At 49.6% G+C, this 16,668-nt stretch overlaps 1 protein-coding gene across 3 annotated transcripts in view; it reads right to left on the bottom strand.

Moving 5' to 3' along the window:
* SSH1 (slingshot protein phosphatase 1) overlaps window positions 1-16,668 on the bottom strand; it is a 59,952-nt gene that overhangs the window by 22,368 nt on the left and 20,916 nt on the right. For all 3 annotated transcript variants that reach the window (XM_059894257.1, XM_059894258.1, XM_059894259.1), the window contains 5 exons: window positions 10,851-10,954; window positions 7,085-7,149; window positions 6,516-6,637; window positions 1,780-1,848; window positions 651-716 (listed from right to left, as the gene is read on the bottom strand). In XM_059894257.1, the coding sequence (XP_059750240.1) occupies window positions 651-716; window positions 1,780-1,848; window positions 6,516-6,637; window positions 7,085-7,149; window positions 10,851-10,954 (426 nt within the window). The remainder of the gene's footprint in view (window positions 1-650; window positions 717-1,779; window positions 1,849-6,515; window positions 6,638-7,084; window positions 7,150-10,850; window positions 10,955-16,668) is intronic.

Below are 16,668 nucleotides of genomic sequence, written 5' to 3'. Positions count from 1 at the left end.
AAAATTACCACATGATCTAGAAATTCCAAAAGATCTGAAAGCAGGGACTCAACCAGATACCCTGTCCAACAATGTTCACAGCAGCTCTGTTCATAGTCGCCAAAAGATAGAAAGAACCCAAATGTCCATCAGGAGATGAATGGATAAAAGTAGTACATCCATATAATAAATTTATTGTTCAGCCTTAAAAAGGAATGAAGTATTACAACACGGATGAACCCTGAAAGCATTATGCTAAGTGATAGAAGCCAGATACAAAAGGGCCAATACTGTATGATTCCACTTATATGAGGGACCTAGAATAGGCAAAGTCACAGAGAGAGAGCAGAATAGAGGTTACCAGGGGCTGGGGGAGGGGGCAATAGGGAATTGCTGTTTAATAAGTACAGAGTTTCTGTTTGGAATGATGAAAAAGTTCTGGAAATGGATAGTGGTGATGGGTGTACAACACTGTTGAATGTACTTAATATCACTGAATTGTGTCCTTAAAATGCTTAAAATGGTAAATTTTGTTATTGATACATATTTTTTGCCACACACACAAAATAAACATACCTAAATGTGCTTCTAAGTAGATGGGGTTTTTTTATTTGTGCTGTCAGCTAGGAAAATATTTCTAAGGAGTTAAAAGTCCCTAAAACCACACTTACCACATGGCCTGGACAGACACGGGCTTGAAGATGTGCATCCTTCCTGCCGTGCTGACGCTGAATCCACTGAGAATGAAAAACAAAGGACAGCGTGGTGAGAAGTCAGACCCTCCGACCACATCTCTGCCAGACGGCGGGGGGAACAGCCCACTGTGGACACCCTGAGGACAAGTGTGTCTCATGCTGTCTGATGAGGGACCACAGGCCACAGAGACAAGGGCAAAAGCCAAAAAAAAAAGGTAAGTTCTTAAATCCGTAAGACTGGCTTTTAACCCAGCAATACAAAGTCAGCCAAAAACTAAAAGCCCAGCAAAGGGTGTGAGGCAACAGCGGCACTGGACACCATCTCGCTTCACCTGCCTGCACTGTCCCCCCACACCCCCTACCTCCTGTCCCCCACACTCCATCTGTGTTTTTTATACTTGCATAAAAAATACATTAGTGGAAGACAAAAGTTTAAAAAGGAAAAATGTAACCATAAGCCCATGTCGTCAATAAATCTAACGTTTATCTTTCCCTCGCAGTTCTATCTACAAGGCAACGTAACTTTTACTGCTGGAATTCAAGTAGAGATAATTTCCTCTCCTGCTTCTTCCCACTTGTGACAGTACCTGAGTATTTCCCCCCAGAATCTGGACGGCCCCCTGGCCCTGGTCTACCTGCCCAGGCCCACCTGGATGATTCCTCCTCTGCAGCCCCCCAAATGGCACCTGAAACACTGCTGCACCTGTTGGTTGTGTGTCTTCCCTGCAGCCCTCAAAGATTTAGAGCTCCTGCTGCATCATATTCATCTGTGAACTTGCAAGGACCAGCCCATGGAGGGCACACAGCGAGTGTTCATTTAACAAATCAAGGCAAATGAATGAATGTCTGTTCACTGCTGTTCTTGAACTTCATACAGCAGCAGATATCCCGTAAATGTTTCTGTTGGTACTTCGTGACCCACCTCCCTTATATCATGTCCCATGTACCCTGCCTTGTGTGGCTCATGGGAGGGCAATGTTATTTCTCCTGATGTGGTAAACATGTCACACGTGTGACTCCGTTGTTAACGATTATCCAACGATGCCCAAACTGATGAATGTTTCAAAGTCTACAGTGAAAGAAGCTTTCTGAGAGATCTCCTTACCCGTCTCCGTCAAGGTGGATTTTTGTGTCGCTCCACAGTCGGAGAACCATCCCGATGGTACAGCTTTTACTACATGGGAGGGAAGAGAAGACGCCTAGAGTTAGGGCCCACCCGCCTGCACGTGGTCTTCCCTCGCTGTGTCTCCACCCAGCCTGTCCAGCTCATGGGGGACCCACCGCCTGCCCTGCGTCCAGCTGCCTAGGTGTGTATCTGGGAGAAGCTCTAAGGCTGTCTGCAAGGACTGCTCACCACTGAGTTCCAGAAGATGTGGGTCTGGGATGGCCAGTGACCCCAGCTTAGAGACAGTCACAGGGAACTCTGACCCCAGCATTCTGGTGTGGCTGCAGCTCCCTAAATGCCAGGTCTCAGCTGCGGCTCTCGGGGGCCAGGAGTAACCAGCTGACCACACGCCCACACTGCAGCAGGGCTGAGGCCGCTGATGGCTGCCACACGCCTGGCACAAGGCCACACACAGTCCGGGGGACACAGGCAGGTCGTGGCAGCCACCCCCAGCCTCCTGTCCTGGGGTGACAGGGGAGGGGAGAGTGCCAACACCACGACTGGAGTTCATTTCTGGACCTCTGTTTCTGTACCTTTTGTGCAGCTGCTGTTATAAAAACTAGTTTAATCTGCTTTTGTTTTGCCCATCCTAACAGTGAAATGATACCTGACCACTTTAGAGCCTGGCGCCGCTGAGAAACACAGAGGAAAAGAAAGCGCTTTATCAGAGGGTCTCCTCGGATCACTATGAAAACTCTTCAGGCATTTAAAAAAGAGTCTGCTTGTGAGAAACAGCCGTCACTGCCAAGGGCAGCTCAGACAATCTCCAGGGATCCTGTGCTGACATCTCTGCTACCGCCTAACAGCCCCCCAGGGAGTACGGTTACACACACGCGACCGTGCGCACAGGCAGCTCTGGGGTTCAAGGAACCGCTCTCCCTCCAGAGCTTTGGCAGCTGCGGGGGATCTTTTCCACCCTCTGCTTCTGTATCTGTGGGGAAGGTAAGTTTCAAGCCCTTTGGGTCAAAGTGGGCTAAGCCTTCTGTGTTGGGCAAATTCTCTGGTGCCACCCTGCAGTCCTACCCATTCTTTTTTTTTTAACATCTTTATGGGAGTATAATTGCTTTACAATGTTATGTTAGTTTCTGCTGTATAACAAAGTGAATCAGCTGTATGTATACATATATCCCCATATCTCCTCCCTCTTGCGTCTCCCTCCCACCCTCCCTATCCCACCCCTCTAGGTGGTCACAAAGCACCGAGCTGATCTCCCTGTGCGATGCAGCTCCTTCCCACTAGCTAACTATTTTACATTTGTCCTACCCATTCTTGATGGGTTAATGATATTTCCTCTGTAGAGCGGCAAAATAAAATTGACATTGAGACTCAGAGCTCCCGGGGTTACTCAGCTGTGTCGCACTGGGGAGAGGCAAGAAGGGGGCCGCTGGGAGCCCAAGACAGACATGTAGAAAGCCCAGGCTGGAGGGTGCCCTGGGAGGGTGTGGGCACACCTGGACACTCACCCTCTTTCAGCACCGACGACCCACACCAGGGACTGGAAATGAGGAGAGAAAACGGCACAGAGAGCTACACGGAGCACAGACTGGGGAGCCACAGGCCCAGGTCCGGGGCAGGTGGAGACGAAACGCTCCTTAGGAAACCAGGGCAGCATCTAAACTGCCCTCCTCCGTTAAGTGCAGAGGTGGGGAGGAGCCTGGTGAGAGCTACACACGGTGGGCAGAAGGCCACGGAAGGCTTCCGCTCAGGGTCTCAACCTGGAGTCCAGAGCGCAGACCAGAGACCAGGACACGACTGTAACAACGGTGCCAATTCCATCGCACCCCCTTATCTGTTATTGCTCTGAGTCTCCACTAGTCCTGTAGTGAGTGACAGTAAGATTTTTACAGTGAAGGAGGGCCTGTGGGTTTATATATATGGGAAGTGGGGACGGGACACGTGGTCAGGGAAACTGGGTCTTTTTAGAGGAAGCACAGCCCTGAAGGATAAAACGGGTGGGTGGGGGTACCTCTAGGGGAAGGAAGCGGGCCCCGGTCCCCGGGGCCGGTGCGGCAGGGACAGAGAAGCCGGCGGGGCCTGCGCGGGGGCTGGAGGTGTAGGAAGGAGACAGGCCTGTCCTTTACGGGCTGCAAAACACTAACAAGTGGGGGACGGTGTTCGTGCTCACAGCACCCACAGTGTTCCCGAATCTGAAACAAAATAACCCCAGATGGTCCCTGCAGGGCAGCTGCTCTGGTCCCCAGAGGAATCATGTGTAGATGTGACTCCAAGGGAGAACCCGTGAGCCCGCCGTGGCTGGCGTCATTCCCATGCTCTCTCCTGACACTGCATCTGGACTCCCTCTCCTTGAGGGGAGTCCTTTTGGGGGCACCCCATCTCTCTCTTTTTTTGAATAAGGAAACAAAATCTCATGGCAGGAATTTAGAAAAACAAATGTATCATGCTCTCAGTAGGCCAAAGGCTTCTGTAAGGACCAGGGCTTTGTTTTCAAGCTGGAGATGGATAAAGGCGTCCAGTTCCCGGCCCCTATGCCTGGGCGCGGGGGACGCTGCATCCGGCCCGACAACAGGAAGGTCCACGTGGTTCCCGCTCACCCTCTTCAGCCCCTTGACCCATCTCCCCAAGACAGGAGACCAGCACTGGCCTTGGAGTTGGCACCTGTGCTCGGGCTGTGGCTCAGGCTGGGACAGCGGAGGGGACGCTGGCCTGAGCGCAGAGGGTGCAGCAGAGGTGAGGGGGCCCAGGGAGCAGGGACACGCTGAGAACTGAAGCTGGTGCCGAGGAGGCAGAGGAAGGGCAGGGCGCTTCAGAGAGTGGGTGAGAATGAGCACGTGGGCCTGTGTGTAAAGACGGTCTCAGGTGCTCGTGTGTCTAAACTTCGTCCATCTAGACTGTGAGCTCCAAGGGAGCAGAGGCTGGTCTCTCCCACCGATGTAGCCCCCGCGCCTGGCAGGACACCTGGCAGGACACCTGGCAGGACACCTGGCAGGACACCTGGCATACTGAAAGTGCGTGCGAACAAGGGCACGCACCGTGAGGGTATGAACGGATTGGTGAACGAGGGGGTGCAGAGGACAACGAGTGGGAAAGGAATGAGTGGGTCTACACCACAGGTCTACAATAAAAACCCAATTCTGAGTCGCAGCTCTGTTACTAGGAAAGCCTTGGTGTAACCACTCCAGCCTCTTGGGCTTCTGACTCCTCATTTGTAAAACGTGAGTTATAGGACCGCCTACCCCACGGGGCGAGACGCTTATGAAGCATCAGGTTAACTGCTCTGTGCTCTCTGACCAAAGCCACAGAGATGACCTGGATGGGGGGGGGGGGGGGGCGGGCAGCCTCCTATGAGGCCCTGGTGGCTCAGGCTGAGACGATGGGCACATTCTCCAGGGAGGCAGCTTTCAGCTCAGGGCCAGAGAGCACTGCTGGGATGGATGACACATGGTGGGGGAAGTCCTGCCCCCAAAGGCCCTCAGAAAGGCCGGCCAACCGTTCGGAGAACAAACATAACCGTAACACCGTTGAACGTCTCTTTGCCTCATGACCAGAAGGATGGAGCCCCGGCCATTTCTGAGGGTACCTGCCTGGGAGCATCCCGACCTGGAGCACGGAGCCCTCTGGTCTCCAAGGGGCTCCTCGGAGCTCACCTCTTAAGCACGTCCTGACACAGATCCTTCCAGATCCAGACTTCCCAACCAGCCGAGGCCACGGGAGCCAGTTCGGACTCACGTCCCTAAGTGAGCTGCAGAAACTCACTCAGAATGCTCCTATGTACTGGGAACGAGGCCATAAAGGAAACGGCTTCCCTGTTAGTTCATTTACTTGTGACAAGCAATGGAGTCCTGGTCACGAGTGTGGAACGAACCCCACACTTCTCCATCACTGGGCCCATCACCCCAGGTTCTGGCGATGGTTCCCTCCCTCCCTGAGCTTACAGGCTCTTTGAGGCCGAGAACTGTGGTTACTGTTGCTTCTCCGTTTTCCTGGGCTGAGCCTATTGCCTCCTACACAGGAGAAGGCAAATGAATGGTCTGCTTAATGAACGAGAAAATTAATGAATGATGAATAAAGGGCGTCTACTTTAATCCAGTTTTAACAAATTCAAGTTCTGCAATGATCTCACTCGCATTAACTTATCCTAGATGTAAGGAGAGTCGTGCACCTTCATTTCGCACACATAACAGGGTCTATGGTATGACTAACTTGGCCTCCAATTATTGGGAAATTCCAAACCTCTCCTCAAGCCTCTGACCCAGGACCCATCAACAAGTACTTGGGAATCCACGGGATATTAATACTGCATGAGGCGCTCGATACAACGCCGATCAATCACATACTTCTATATGGGATGGTCGGCCTGGAGGGCGCCTTCCTGCTTTACTTGGCTGGCTCTTGCTTGTCCTGGGGTGTTCGCCACAGCCGTCACCTCCTTCAGGAAGCCCTCCTGGTTAAGGTGCCCTCCTCTAGGGCACCCCTGATAGGACCCAGGGTTAAATCTCTAAGCACAGTGCAGACCCTGAGCTCTCTGAGAGCAGAGACTGGACCTAGCACAGCACGCGGCACACAAGAGCTAAAATCAGGGGCTCCACCATTCCCAGTGCCTGATCACCCCCTCACCTACCATCACCCGCCCCCGTGGATGTGGGACCCTGAAAACCTTCTTCCAGAAGCAACTCTTGCCCCCATCACAGAAAGGAGCCGGCGTCCATCAGACTCACCTTTCCTTACTGGAAAAGTCGACTCCCAGCAGGATACTCTCCTCCGTGTCCTGGCGCCCGCTGCTGTCCACCACCACCATGTAGCGGGCCCGCTCAGCCCAGGCGCTCTCCAAGCGCACGGCCTAGACAGGCAGAGATGCTCTTACTGGCCTGCCTTGCCAGATGGTCACCCCCTTCCTTCACCAATCCAAGACCAAAGACTTTTGTTTCTACCTTTCCCCCGTGAGTTTAGGAATTTAGATGAAAACTCCTACGTCTCATTTATATCCCCAGCATGAGGGATGGTACCTGGCTCAGAGGAGACCCCCAAAGTTTGTTAAAGGGGTTAACAAATAAAATCCAGCGAATGATGATTCCAGCTTAGCACAGACTGACCCAGAGACCTGACACCCCCTTTGTCTGCACCTCTGGGTACCGAGGAGCAGAGCGGGCTTTGGGTTTTGAGAACGGTTTGGGAGAACTTGCTCTGATGTAAGAGCCCCACACACCCCCAAGCCCCTGCTCGTCAATAAGTCCCTACCAAATTTCACAATTAAAAATTAAAACTTGCCACTCGCGTCTCTTCTTACCAGCTTGATTCTATCTTCACAACGCAGAAGGTTGATCATTACTTGAAGATGTTGAGGCAGGTCCCCTGTTGGACCAATGAAGAAAGTTTAAAAAAGGTCACCCGCCCACTTTCTAGGCAGGATAGGTTAGAATAGGCTGATTCCAAGGGTCTGAAAGAAGACCTGGACTTCCCTTAGTCCATTCCTGAATGTTTTGCATGATGAGGATGGGTGAGACAGTTTATTGCCACGCTTTTAAAAGTTGCTTTTGGGGCTTCCCTGGTGGCGCAGTGGTTGAGAATCTGCCTGCCAATGCAGGGGACACGGGTTCGAGCCCTGGTCTGGGAGGATCCCACATGACGCAGAGCAACTAGGCCCATGAGCCACAATTGCTGAGCCTGCGCGTCTGGAGCCTGTGCTCCGCAACAAGAGAGGCCGCGATAGTGAGAGGCCCGCGCACTGCGATGAAGAGTGGCCCCCGCTTGCCGCAACTAGAGAAAGCCCTTGCACAGAAACGAAGACCCAACACAGCCATAAATAAATAAAATTAAAAGTTGCTTTTATTTTCTGAAATAATTGCAATATGGGTTTTTAAAAATACAAAATCTGAAAATACACACAAGCCTAGAGGAGAAATGTTATTAAATTCAGGCAAACGTGACTTTGCAGGGGGGTGAGGGACAGCAGAAACTATAGACACAGCTGAAGACAGGGATTTGCTAAGGGTTGGTCTGAAATAAAAAGGACCGGGGGTCATTTCCTGCTTTGAACTCCTACATTTTCCATAAGAGAGAGACATGACTTCTACAACCAGGAGGGGAAATGTCTCAGTGCCTCCACAGCAAGCAGGTATGTGCCGAGTACCCAGTGACATAACTTGATTGAATAGCAATGTCATTTTTTTCTCGCTAAAAATTATGTACTCTTTTTTTTGTACCTCCTTGCTTATTTAAAAGAGGCAGTAATCCAGAGTCAGCTTTTGAACATCTCTGAGCGGCCCCAGGGTCCCAGGGGTGCCTCTGGGCTATAGGGAGGGGAGGAAAGGTTCTCTGAGGCAGTGAGTCTCCACAGTTACGCAGGATCCACCTCACCGAAGAAGGGCTGTGTGTCCCAGGCACACAGGGGCCCCCGTACCTGAGCTTCGTAACTAGCAAGTAGCGAGGGTGGTTCTAGTGCCACTTCTTTCCTAGCTTATGTATATTTCAAAAAAAAAAAAAAAAAATGTCTGCATGGGGTTCTTTCTGAAGAAATGGTTCATCTGTAAAGATGCTGATCTAGAAGAAAGTGCAGGGAGTAACTCATAGAAAATCCATATTCATTTCAATTTGTGCAACACCCTGAAGAAACAGAATTAGCTTTAAAAAAAAAAAATTACCCTATAGATCACAATTAGAACCCCAGAGGGATCAATCCATTGGATGGGTTCCTTTTGCAAAAGCGTCCTTTGAATTTTAGGGGAGATTGACAAATGATGTCCAAATGGTACTTCCTGCCTCAGAGAGGAATCAGGTCGTTGGAAACGTGCCCCCTCGTCTGTTCTCTTACAGGATGCCACAGTGGAAGACACCCTACACTGGCACCACATCCTACAAGGTACGACTTGGAGGTAACGGTCCCTGTTCCCATCTTGTCCCCAACAGCGCCCTCACCTGTCGTGTCACCAGCATGATCGGGATGGCACACAACCACCATGGCTGGTTCCGGGCCCATCTGGGCAACACCCCCCCCCCCCGCCCCCGCCACCACAATCCACTCCGAATCACAGCAGCACACAGACGAAAGCAGAAACCAACCCCCTGACTGATGAGTGGCTCAGTGAAAGGGACGTTTTCCACACAGTGGGACTGTCTGCTGAGATGTGTAATTGCTGACAGAGAAAAGTCCCAACCCCAGCCTGGTAGCCACACACGGTCTCTGTACGTGCAAGTGTTCAGTAAGCAATTGCAAAAAAAAAAGGCAGAGAATGTGAGCCTAAAGTATAGGTCAACCCTGGAAAGAGTGAGTCTCAGCCTGACTGGACTGGCTGACATGAGCTGCATTACTTGACATGGACAGAGTGAACCCTCCACTGTACTCGGCTCGGCATGGGGGTCGCTTAGGGGACTGTGGGTCGTCCAGGGGACTTGCCGTGAAGTCTAGTCTGTGCCTGCCCCGGGGTCGCCTACTAAGCATCTGTGGACAGTGGGCGCCCCCCTGCCTTTTGGAGTTCACCAGCCCTCCTAGACCCTAGGGCAGAAGAGCCAACACACTAGGCTTCCTTCCTACTCTCGTGTACATCTCGTGCCAGAGATGTGCCAGCCAGCTGGACTTAGGGTTTTTACACGATGGTTTTGCAGTCACTTTCCCCAGGCTCACACACAGTACGAAAATATTCTTTGAATTAGAGGAAGGAGACATTTCATACTTAGGGAACAAAGCTGAGCATTGGCTTTGTTTACGGGTTATGGTTAAGACACGAACAACGGTTACACTCTTAACAGGGCAGAACAGTTAGCAAATTCAAGAACGAAGGTTCTGTTTATAGTGGTTTTGTACCAGCAGTCACTGTAGCAATAATTACAGCAATGTACGCTGAGCACCTAAGAGAAGGTAAGTCTGTTTACGTGCGTAAATTTTAAATTCCACGACGTCTGAGTTACCAATATTCGATGCCCACTGTAGAGATTAGGAAACCGAGGCTTAGAAGTTGACTATGAATGTTCTGTACAGTTGTAGAACTGGGATCTACTGTAGAAGCCAGGTCTGTCTGGCTCCAAAGCAAATATTCTTTCCATGAAATACAATGCCTGCTTGGGCAGGAAGATTGTTTCCTTAGCTTAAAACAGACCTAAATCTTGATTATAAATATCAGTATGTGAAAATATTGACTGAGCCTTGGTGTTTGCTATAAAATGCAAGATAGGAAATTCTAACCTAAGCACTCAGCTCCAAAATGAGGCTGGATGACTTGAGGTGAGACAAACAAGATGATCCAAGTGACAAAAAAACTGGCCCCAACTGCTAGCTGCTTTGACCTGCCACTGTTCTGAAAGGCAGAGGCCTTTCCAGCTCCTACTCCGACACGTGCTGCCCGTGCAAGAAGTTCCTGCAGAGGCTCCCCACCAGCTACAAAGATCCACTTGTACGCAAGTGTTTCCTGAATTCCTCTCTCCAAACTGCCTTCAGGTTCAGAGTCAAGTCACCTAAGAAATCCAGTCTTATTACTTTGCAGGCATCTCTTATTTGCTTGCTTTTGGACCTCAGTTAATACTCAGTTTGATCCCCACTTTATCACTTCTGTCTCCTTCCAAAAAACCAAACCCACCATTAAAGATTAAAGACTTCCCACCCCAGTACATGCCCAAGGCTCGTAAAGAAATTCCCCAAATGAGAGTTTTCCAAAAGCTCAGAGAAATGACGGACTAGGCATCTAGGACCCCAGGGTGGTTATTTTCAAGGGGACCACATCTGGCTATAAGGCGTTCTGGTGCATTTGTTAAAAAGTCATACTGTAACTTAAAATCTGCAGTTAACTGATACACTGAGTAGGAAATCTTTATATCCAAACAGAAAGCGGCTGACCTTCTTACGTAGACACCGTGGTCAAAGGGTCGCTGGCTCCCGGTGTCATCTGGAAAACGTGCGTGGCCTGCTCGAGAGCCTCTACCTGCACCTGTCATTACAAACCTGCGCTCCACTACTTTCCTGGCCTTGAAAACCAGCAAAGTGCTCACCACCAGTAATGGAGGGTTCCTCTGTTGCCCAGAAAATAAGTCCCAGGGTAAGAGCGTCAATTTAGAGCCATCACCTGCATGCTTGTGGGGATGCTGAAGACTCCGCTGGCCTTGAGGGCTGCTTCCCTGTTGTAAGAAGAGGGCTGCTCCTTTCACCATGAAAAAACTCTCACTTAAGCTGCGGGGGAAAAAACCAGAGCGCAGTTAGGCTGGAATTCACAGAGGAAAATGGGCAGAGACGTGCTGCAGAGGAAAAGCTGGAGAGTGGCATGTAAAATGCAAATGGGATAAAATAGCTTCTATAGTAATTTCACACCATACTCCCCCCAAACCTTTCCTACAAGCCTGCTGCTGGAGAGTTTATGTGATAAAATAATGCTTCGGCTAAAACATCCAAGGTTCTCCGTGGGCTCCTCCAGAGCTAGGAGCCCCTTCCTGCAGGATGCTGTAAAGGGACCGCTCTGTAATACAACATCTTCTAAAAATAGAGACCAACTCTCTGAGGAGCAGAGGGTGGTTCCCTTTTTGAATTTTTCGTACTCTTGCTGTTGATCTTTGCTTCTAACTCTCTGAACTTTTAACAACCTCACTGTTTCTTGGTGTCTTCCCTTTACAGAATACAAGGAAGATGAAATCACACTTTCACGATTTGTTTGCATCTTAAGAAAAGTGGGTGGCTATTGACCAGTTTAACTTAGTCAAGCTTGCTGTGTAGAAAACCTGTAGAAAATCTCAAGTTGACCCAATGAATTTCTCAGCAGAATGAATCTTTGGTCTTTGTTATTTTAACAAAGCAATAACATTTATATTCAACATATAATTTTAAAAATTACAATAAAAAATTTCACTTTCACGATTTGGCTACCAAAACAAAATCTTTATCTTATGCAGAAGTTAAGACTGTATAAACCAATGGACTGTATTAGCTATTAATTACCACCAATTATTTAAAAATAACATCATCTCTGAAAACTACACGTAAGATACACCAAAATTAAGTGTTTTTTTTTCTGTAGGGGGAGGGTTGTACCACCTATAATTATCTTCTTTCTATTTCTTAACATCTTCCAAACTCACTATATTGAGCAAATATTAACTTTTATAAATGATTTTTTAATTTTCAAAGTAATATAAAACATGTACTATACTTTATAATGCAAAAACATTTCATGTTTATTAATTTTGTGAAAGAAGATCACAGTTCAAATTATAGGGAACTATACAAATCATTCATTCTCTCTTCAGCAACCAATAAACAATTTGATTTGAAAGAAAAATCTCTAAGTAACAGGAGTGCTATTTTTTTTTTTAATAGAAAGCAAATCAATTCCTGACAGAAACACAAGGACATTTTCTGTAATATAAAACAGCAAAATCACCACCGCCCCAGACAGCTAATGTAAGTAGTTAAACAATCTCATCCTGGAATAAAAAACTCAGCTAAGTCTAAAATACAACCCTAGGAGCTAAGAAAACTCACCGGACGGACCAGCATTTAAGTCAGCAGCTCCTGGAATTGAAAAATGTTTATCTTCCATACCGTGAAGTCCACAATAACATCTGTTCATTTTTCTGGTTAAATTCTCACGCTAAAAATCATGACGGCTCAAATACCAAATATGTAGGTTTCAGTTCTGCCCCTCTTATCCGGGCCTTTGAGTTACGGACAACTTGGCTTTATCTCTTTCCTAAAGGCAACGCTTTACATATGGACAGCACTTCTTCATCTACCATCATGCACGTTCTGCCAAGTCATCCTTTCCACTCTGTGGGTCCCGTATCTGTGCTGCAAGTTTCAAGTGCTGAGGAGCCCAGGACCATAAATAATGGAAGAAACGAGAAGCACCCTTTCTGTGAGTCTCACTTACCCACGGGAGACAAAAAGCTCTTTAGCATCCATTGGCCAACAGAAAATCCAGGTTGTCTAGTTTTAGCAAACTGCAGACTTACCCAACACTTTCCCAGCCCTGAAACTTATCACCCACTCCTTCCTTAAAACCCTACAACTGAGTTTGTTTTCAGAACTATGCTGTTTTAGATAGACACGGATCACTTACTACCTATTCTCATCACTGTCTGAAAGACTCCAAAATGCATGAAACTTCAAACAACAATCAGTTCATCGAAGCAGCTGGGGGAAAAAAAATCTTTGCAAGGCATCATCAACCTCTTTTTGTTCATGAGTTTTAAAAAAAAAAAAAAAGGAAAAAAAAAAATCCATACTGACCAGAAACCTGAGCCCTCTGGAAACAGCCAGCCATTGACGGTGACCTTTGCCTTGGAAATCATGGGCAAAAATTCCCCTTGGTTTCCCTTACATTTCCTCGGGGGGGAAAAAAAAAAAAAAAAAGGAACAATGCAAAAGCATAGGCTGGTTTTATCCCGTGATCACTTACAAGGCCAGTTGTTCCTCAGTGTTCCTGAGGCCAATACAGAATCACAGCCTCCCAGCTACACGTAAAGTCGGGGGCTGTGTGGATGGGGGCCCTGGAACACTCTGCCTGTCCTCCTCCCGAAATTAGTCACAGGCGTTTACTGTAAAGAGGAGATTTGAAGCTGCGGGGAAGCTCAGAGAACAACACATCATCCCAAGCCCGTGAGATGGTCCTGCATCTGCAGAGACAGTAAGCAGATACAGCACGAGGAAAACCTCACTGGATGGCTCTCGGAGGCGAGAGGCCACAGAGCACGGCAGTCATGGGACTTAGGAAAACGAGACACAGATATTCTTTATGACCCTGTTTCCCGTCTTCTGCTCTGAGCTCACTCTGGGCCCAGAGCCTCCTGCGCCCTGTGGGCGGCTGACGTGAACACTCTCTCCCAGCCAGGGGCCAGGGCTCTGATACGAGAGGCGCAGTACCCGATTCAATTCATCAGTCTCAAGACACCCCGCCGGGGAAGGAAGTTCTTTACGAAATCCATTTCGGGGTTGGGGGTGGGGGGCACTCGTACTTTACTAGGTTCTCGGGACAAGGAAACAAACTCACAAACCACCCATCCCAACTATGGAGAAATCAGCCTTCTCCCCAAAGATGCTGGTGCCCTGCAGAGAGCGACTCAAGCTCCAGGAGCTCAGACCCAGGCAAACAAAATGGAAAAGTCCTGACGGGGGATTAAGAACAAGTTCAGCCCCTGCCCTCCCTCCTCCATCCTCACCGCTTTTATCTCCACAATACAGACATGTCTCAGACCCCGGTTTTAGGAGATGACACGGGCTCATAATTTCTGCAGGGCCCTGCAGACAGACAGGATCCTCCAGAAAACCCCAGCCCTCAGAGCAGCAACAGCCAGTGTCATCCAGAAACCAAGACACGGCGGGGGGCGGGGGGTGGTGGGCAGACATCAGCGGTGGCGATACTTACTGACTGGGGCTGGAGACCTCTGAAGGGCAGAAGCAGGGAGCTGGCTGGCTGGAGGCGCAGACGTCAGTACAACAGAAAAGGTCCGGCACTGCCGTGGTCACATCGCGAACTGAACTGCCCCCAGCCCCTGCCTTCCCCACCCTCCAGAGGAGGATGAACGTCTGAAGAAGAGGCTGGATGGAGCCCTCCTGGAAAGCAGAGTCCCCTTCCAGATGGCGTTCCCACCCAGACGGCAAATGGCTCTGGTGGAACTCTCGTCCTTCCCTGATATTTGGGTTTAAAAAGGCCCTTGTCCCTGCACATCCTGATGAAAGAGGGCCATTCACAGGGAGCAAAACAGCTGAAGTTCCTCTAATCACTTTACTCCTACGGGCTTTGCTGTGGGCCTCGGGAATGAGCAGCAGGGTGTGTATTAGAAACTGCGAGGAAAAACAGCTGGTGGCCCAGTAACCCGCCCCGAGGCATGAGGACCCCATCCTTGTTCAAACCGTCACATATCACCATCCATTCACCCAACAGTGACTGTGGGCAGCGGCCACAGTTAGTTATTGGGTGTTTTCACAAGCACCGTTTCGTTCTGGAAATCCTTCAGTCGTGCTAATCACTCCTGGAGGAGGCAAATCTGGGGTGTGGGGGACGGCATTCCAGGTAGAGGTCGGGAGGTGCTCTGAGAACCTCACACAAGGGGCGCAGGGCGGGCTACAGCGGGAGAGCAGGTGCGGGTCCCGGAGGGTGTGGGCCGGGACCCCGAAACCCACCCAGCAGGAGCAGCTGGAAATAAAGTAAGCGTGCAACCAACCACAGTGAAGGGCAGGATGGGATGAGTCCCCTGAAAAAGGAACCCTGTAGGGCTGGGAAAAGGAAATAGACGTCTAAGTGATGGGTTCTGGAACATTCTGTGCAGGAAGGGCACTGAGTAGACTTCTGGGAGGGCCTCGTCTTGGAAGGTTCTCCCAGCTCCCAAATGATCGATTAATCCTCACACAAGAGGATTAAGTGAAACATACACTACGATTATGCTTATTTTGCAGTTGAGGAAACTTCAGCTGCAGGAGTGTAACCTTTACAAGATGGGATGAGACCCACATCTCTCGGGCCCACGCCCACCTCCTTAACCCCTGGAACGCCCTCGCCCCTGCCCGTCCAGAGTGAGACTCAGAGCGGAGACCCCGCAGCCACCTCTGCCCTGCCTGCCCTGACGGCCAAGCGCAGCATCACCAAGGAGTAAGGATAGGACCCATCCCCAGTCCTTCTTCCCGGCGCGTGAATGCATCAGGTGCGGGAAAGATGCAGGGAAACAACCTCAGGAAGAGAAGACTGGGCATCAGCCCCCGGGGGGCAAGCAGCACGGCTGCCACCATCAGAGTTATGGGACAGGACACATCATTCGGTCCTTCTGGACTGAATGGGGATCCTGGGGGGCTGGGGTGGGGGGCAGCAGCACAGCCATGCTGGTCAAGAAGCTGCTTCTCAGCAAGAGCACCGCCACTGCCCGAGCGCCCACCACGCGGTAGAGGCTCCCACACGAGGCTCTCAGCTGTGCCACCCCGTCTAATTCCCAAGCTCTGCGGGGAAGGCCTTCTTTCCTCTCTGACAAATGAAGGAAGCCAGTCCAGCTCCTGAGAGCGTCCCAGGGAGAGCCTGGGCAACCTCCTTTTCAACCAAGGCCCTTGGTGACCCTGGTGCACATGGAAGTTCTAAGAAAATACAAGGCACTGGTCTGGGAATCCATATTTCTGGGTTCTAATGCTTGGTCTAGTATGGGTATGTTCTGATATTCACATACAGGGCTCTCTGTTCATTCATTCGAATAGCCAAATATTTGCAGACTAAGGAGAACCACGCTAAGCCAAGCCTGTACGAGTGTCGACCGGGCAAAGATAATGATCTTTAAGGGATGGGTCTATGTTTGGGCAGTTTGGATGTGTGCCAGGCCACTCAGAAACATAATTCCTTGAAGAAGGGAACATCAGGTGTAGAAACATCACACTACAGAATATGATACTAACTTTCCTAATTTCCAACTCTGGCCATACATCGGAAGAACCTATGAAACTTCTAAAACATATTCACGTCCAGGTCTAATGTCAGCCAATTCTAGTTCGGAAGGTCTGTGCCGAGTCCTCGGCATCTGCTTTTTTAAAAGTCCCAGAAATTGTCCCGATGCACATCCAGGGCTAAGAACCCCTGAACTTAACAATAACAGAAGACACAGAGGAAACTGGCTCCCCTTGTGGTCTTCATAAGAGTACCTTACACACAGTAGGTACACGATAAATGTTTTTGCTGGTGGAAGATAACACCAATAAAAACGTGTGGTCCTCTAGGAAGGAGATTAACACAATTAGGTGCAATGTAGGGAGGTCACACGAGGTCAAAAAAAACAAAATAATACCCTCCTTGGAAGCAGCAAAACAGGTTAGCAGATAATTGCACGTGCCCTTCTTCTACCAATACTTTCAGACTCACAGGTGTTCCTGCCCTTGAAAGGCAGCCCTGCATTACAGTCGTCTGAGATGACAATCATAAC

Source organism: Balaenoptera ricei, chromosome 14 (assembly GCF_028023285.1).
Source record: "Balaenoptera ricei isolate mBalRic1 chromosome 14, mBalRic1.hap2, whole genome shotgun sequence".
Classification (NCBI taxonomy): Eukaryota; Metazoa; Chordata; class Mammalia; order Artiodactyla; family Balaenopteridae; genus Balaenoptera; species Balaenoptera ricei.
Note: the sequence above shows the minus strand (reverse complement) of the source record. Positions and strands in the feature narration are given on the sequence as shown.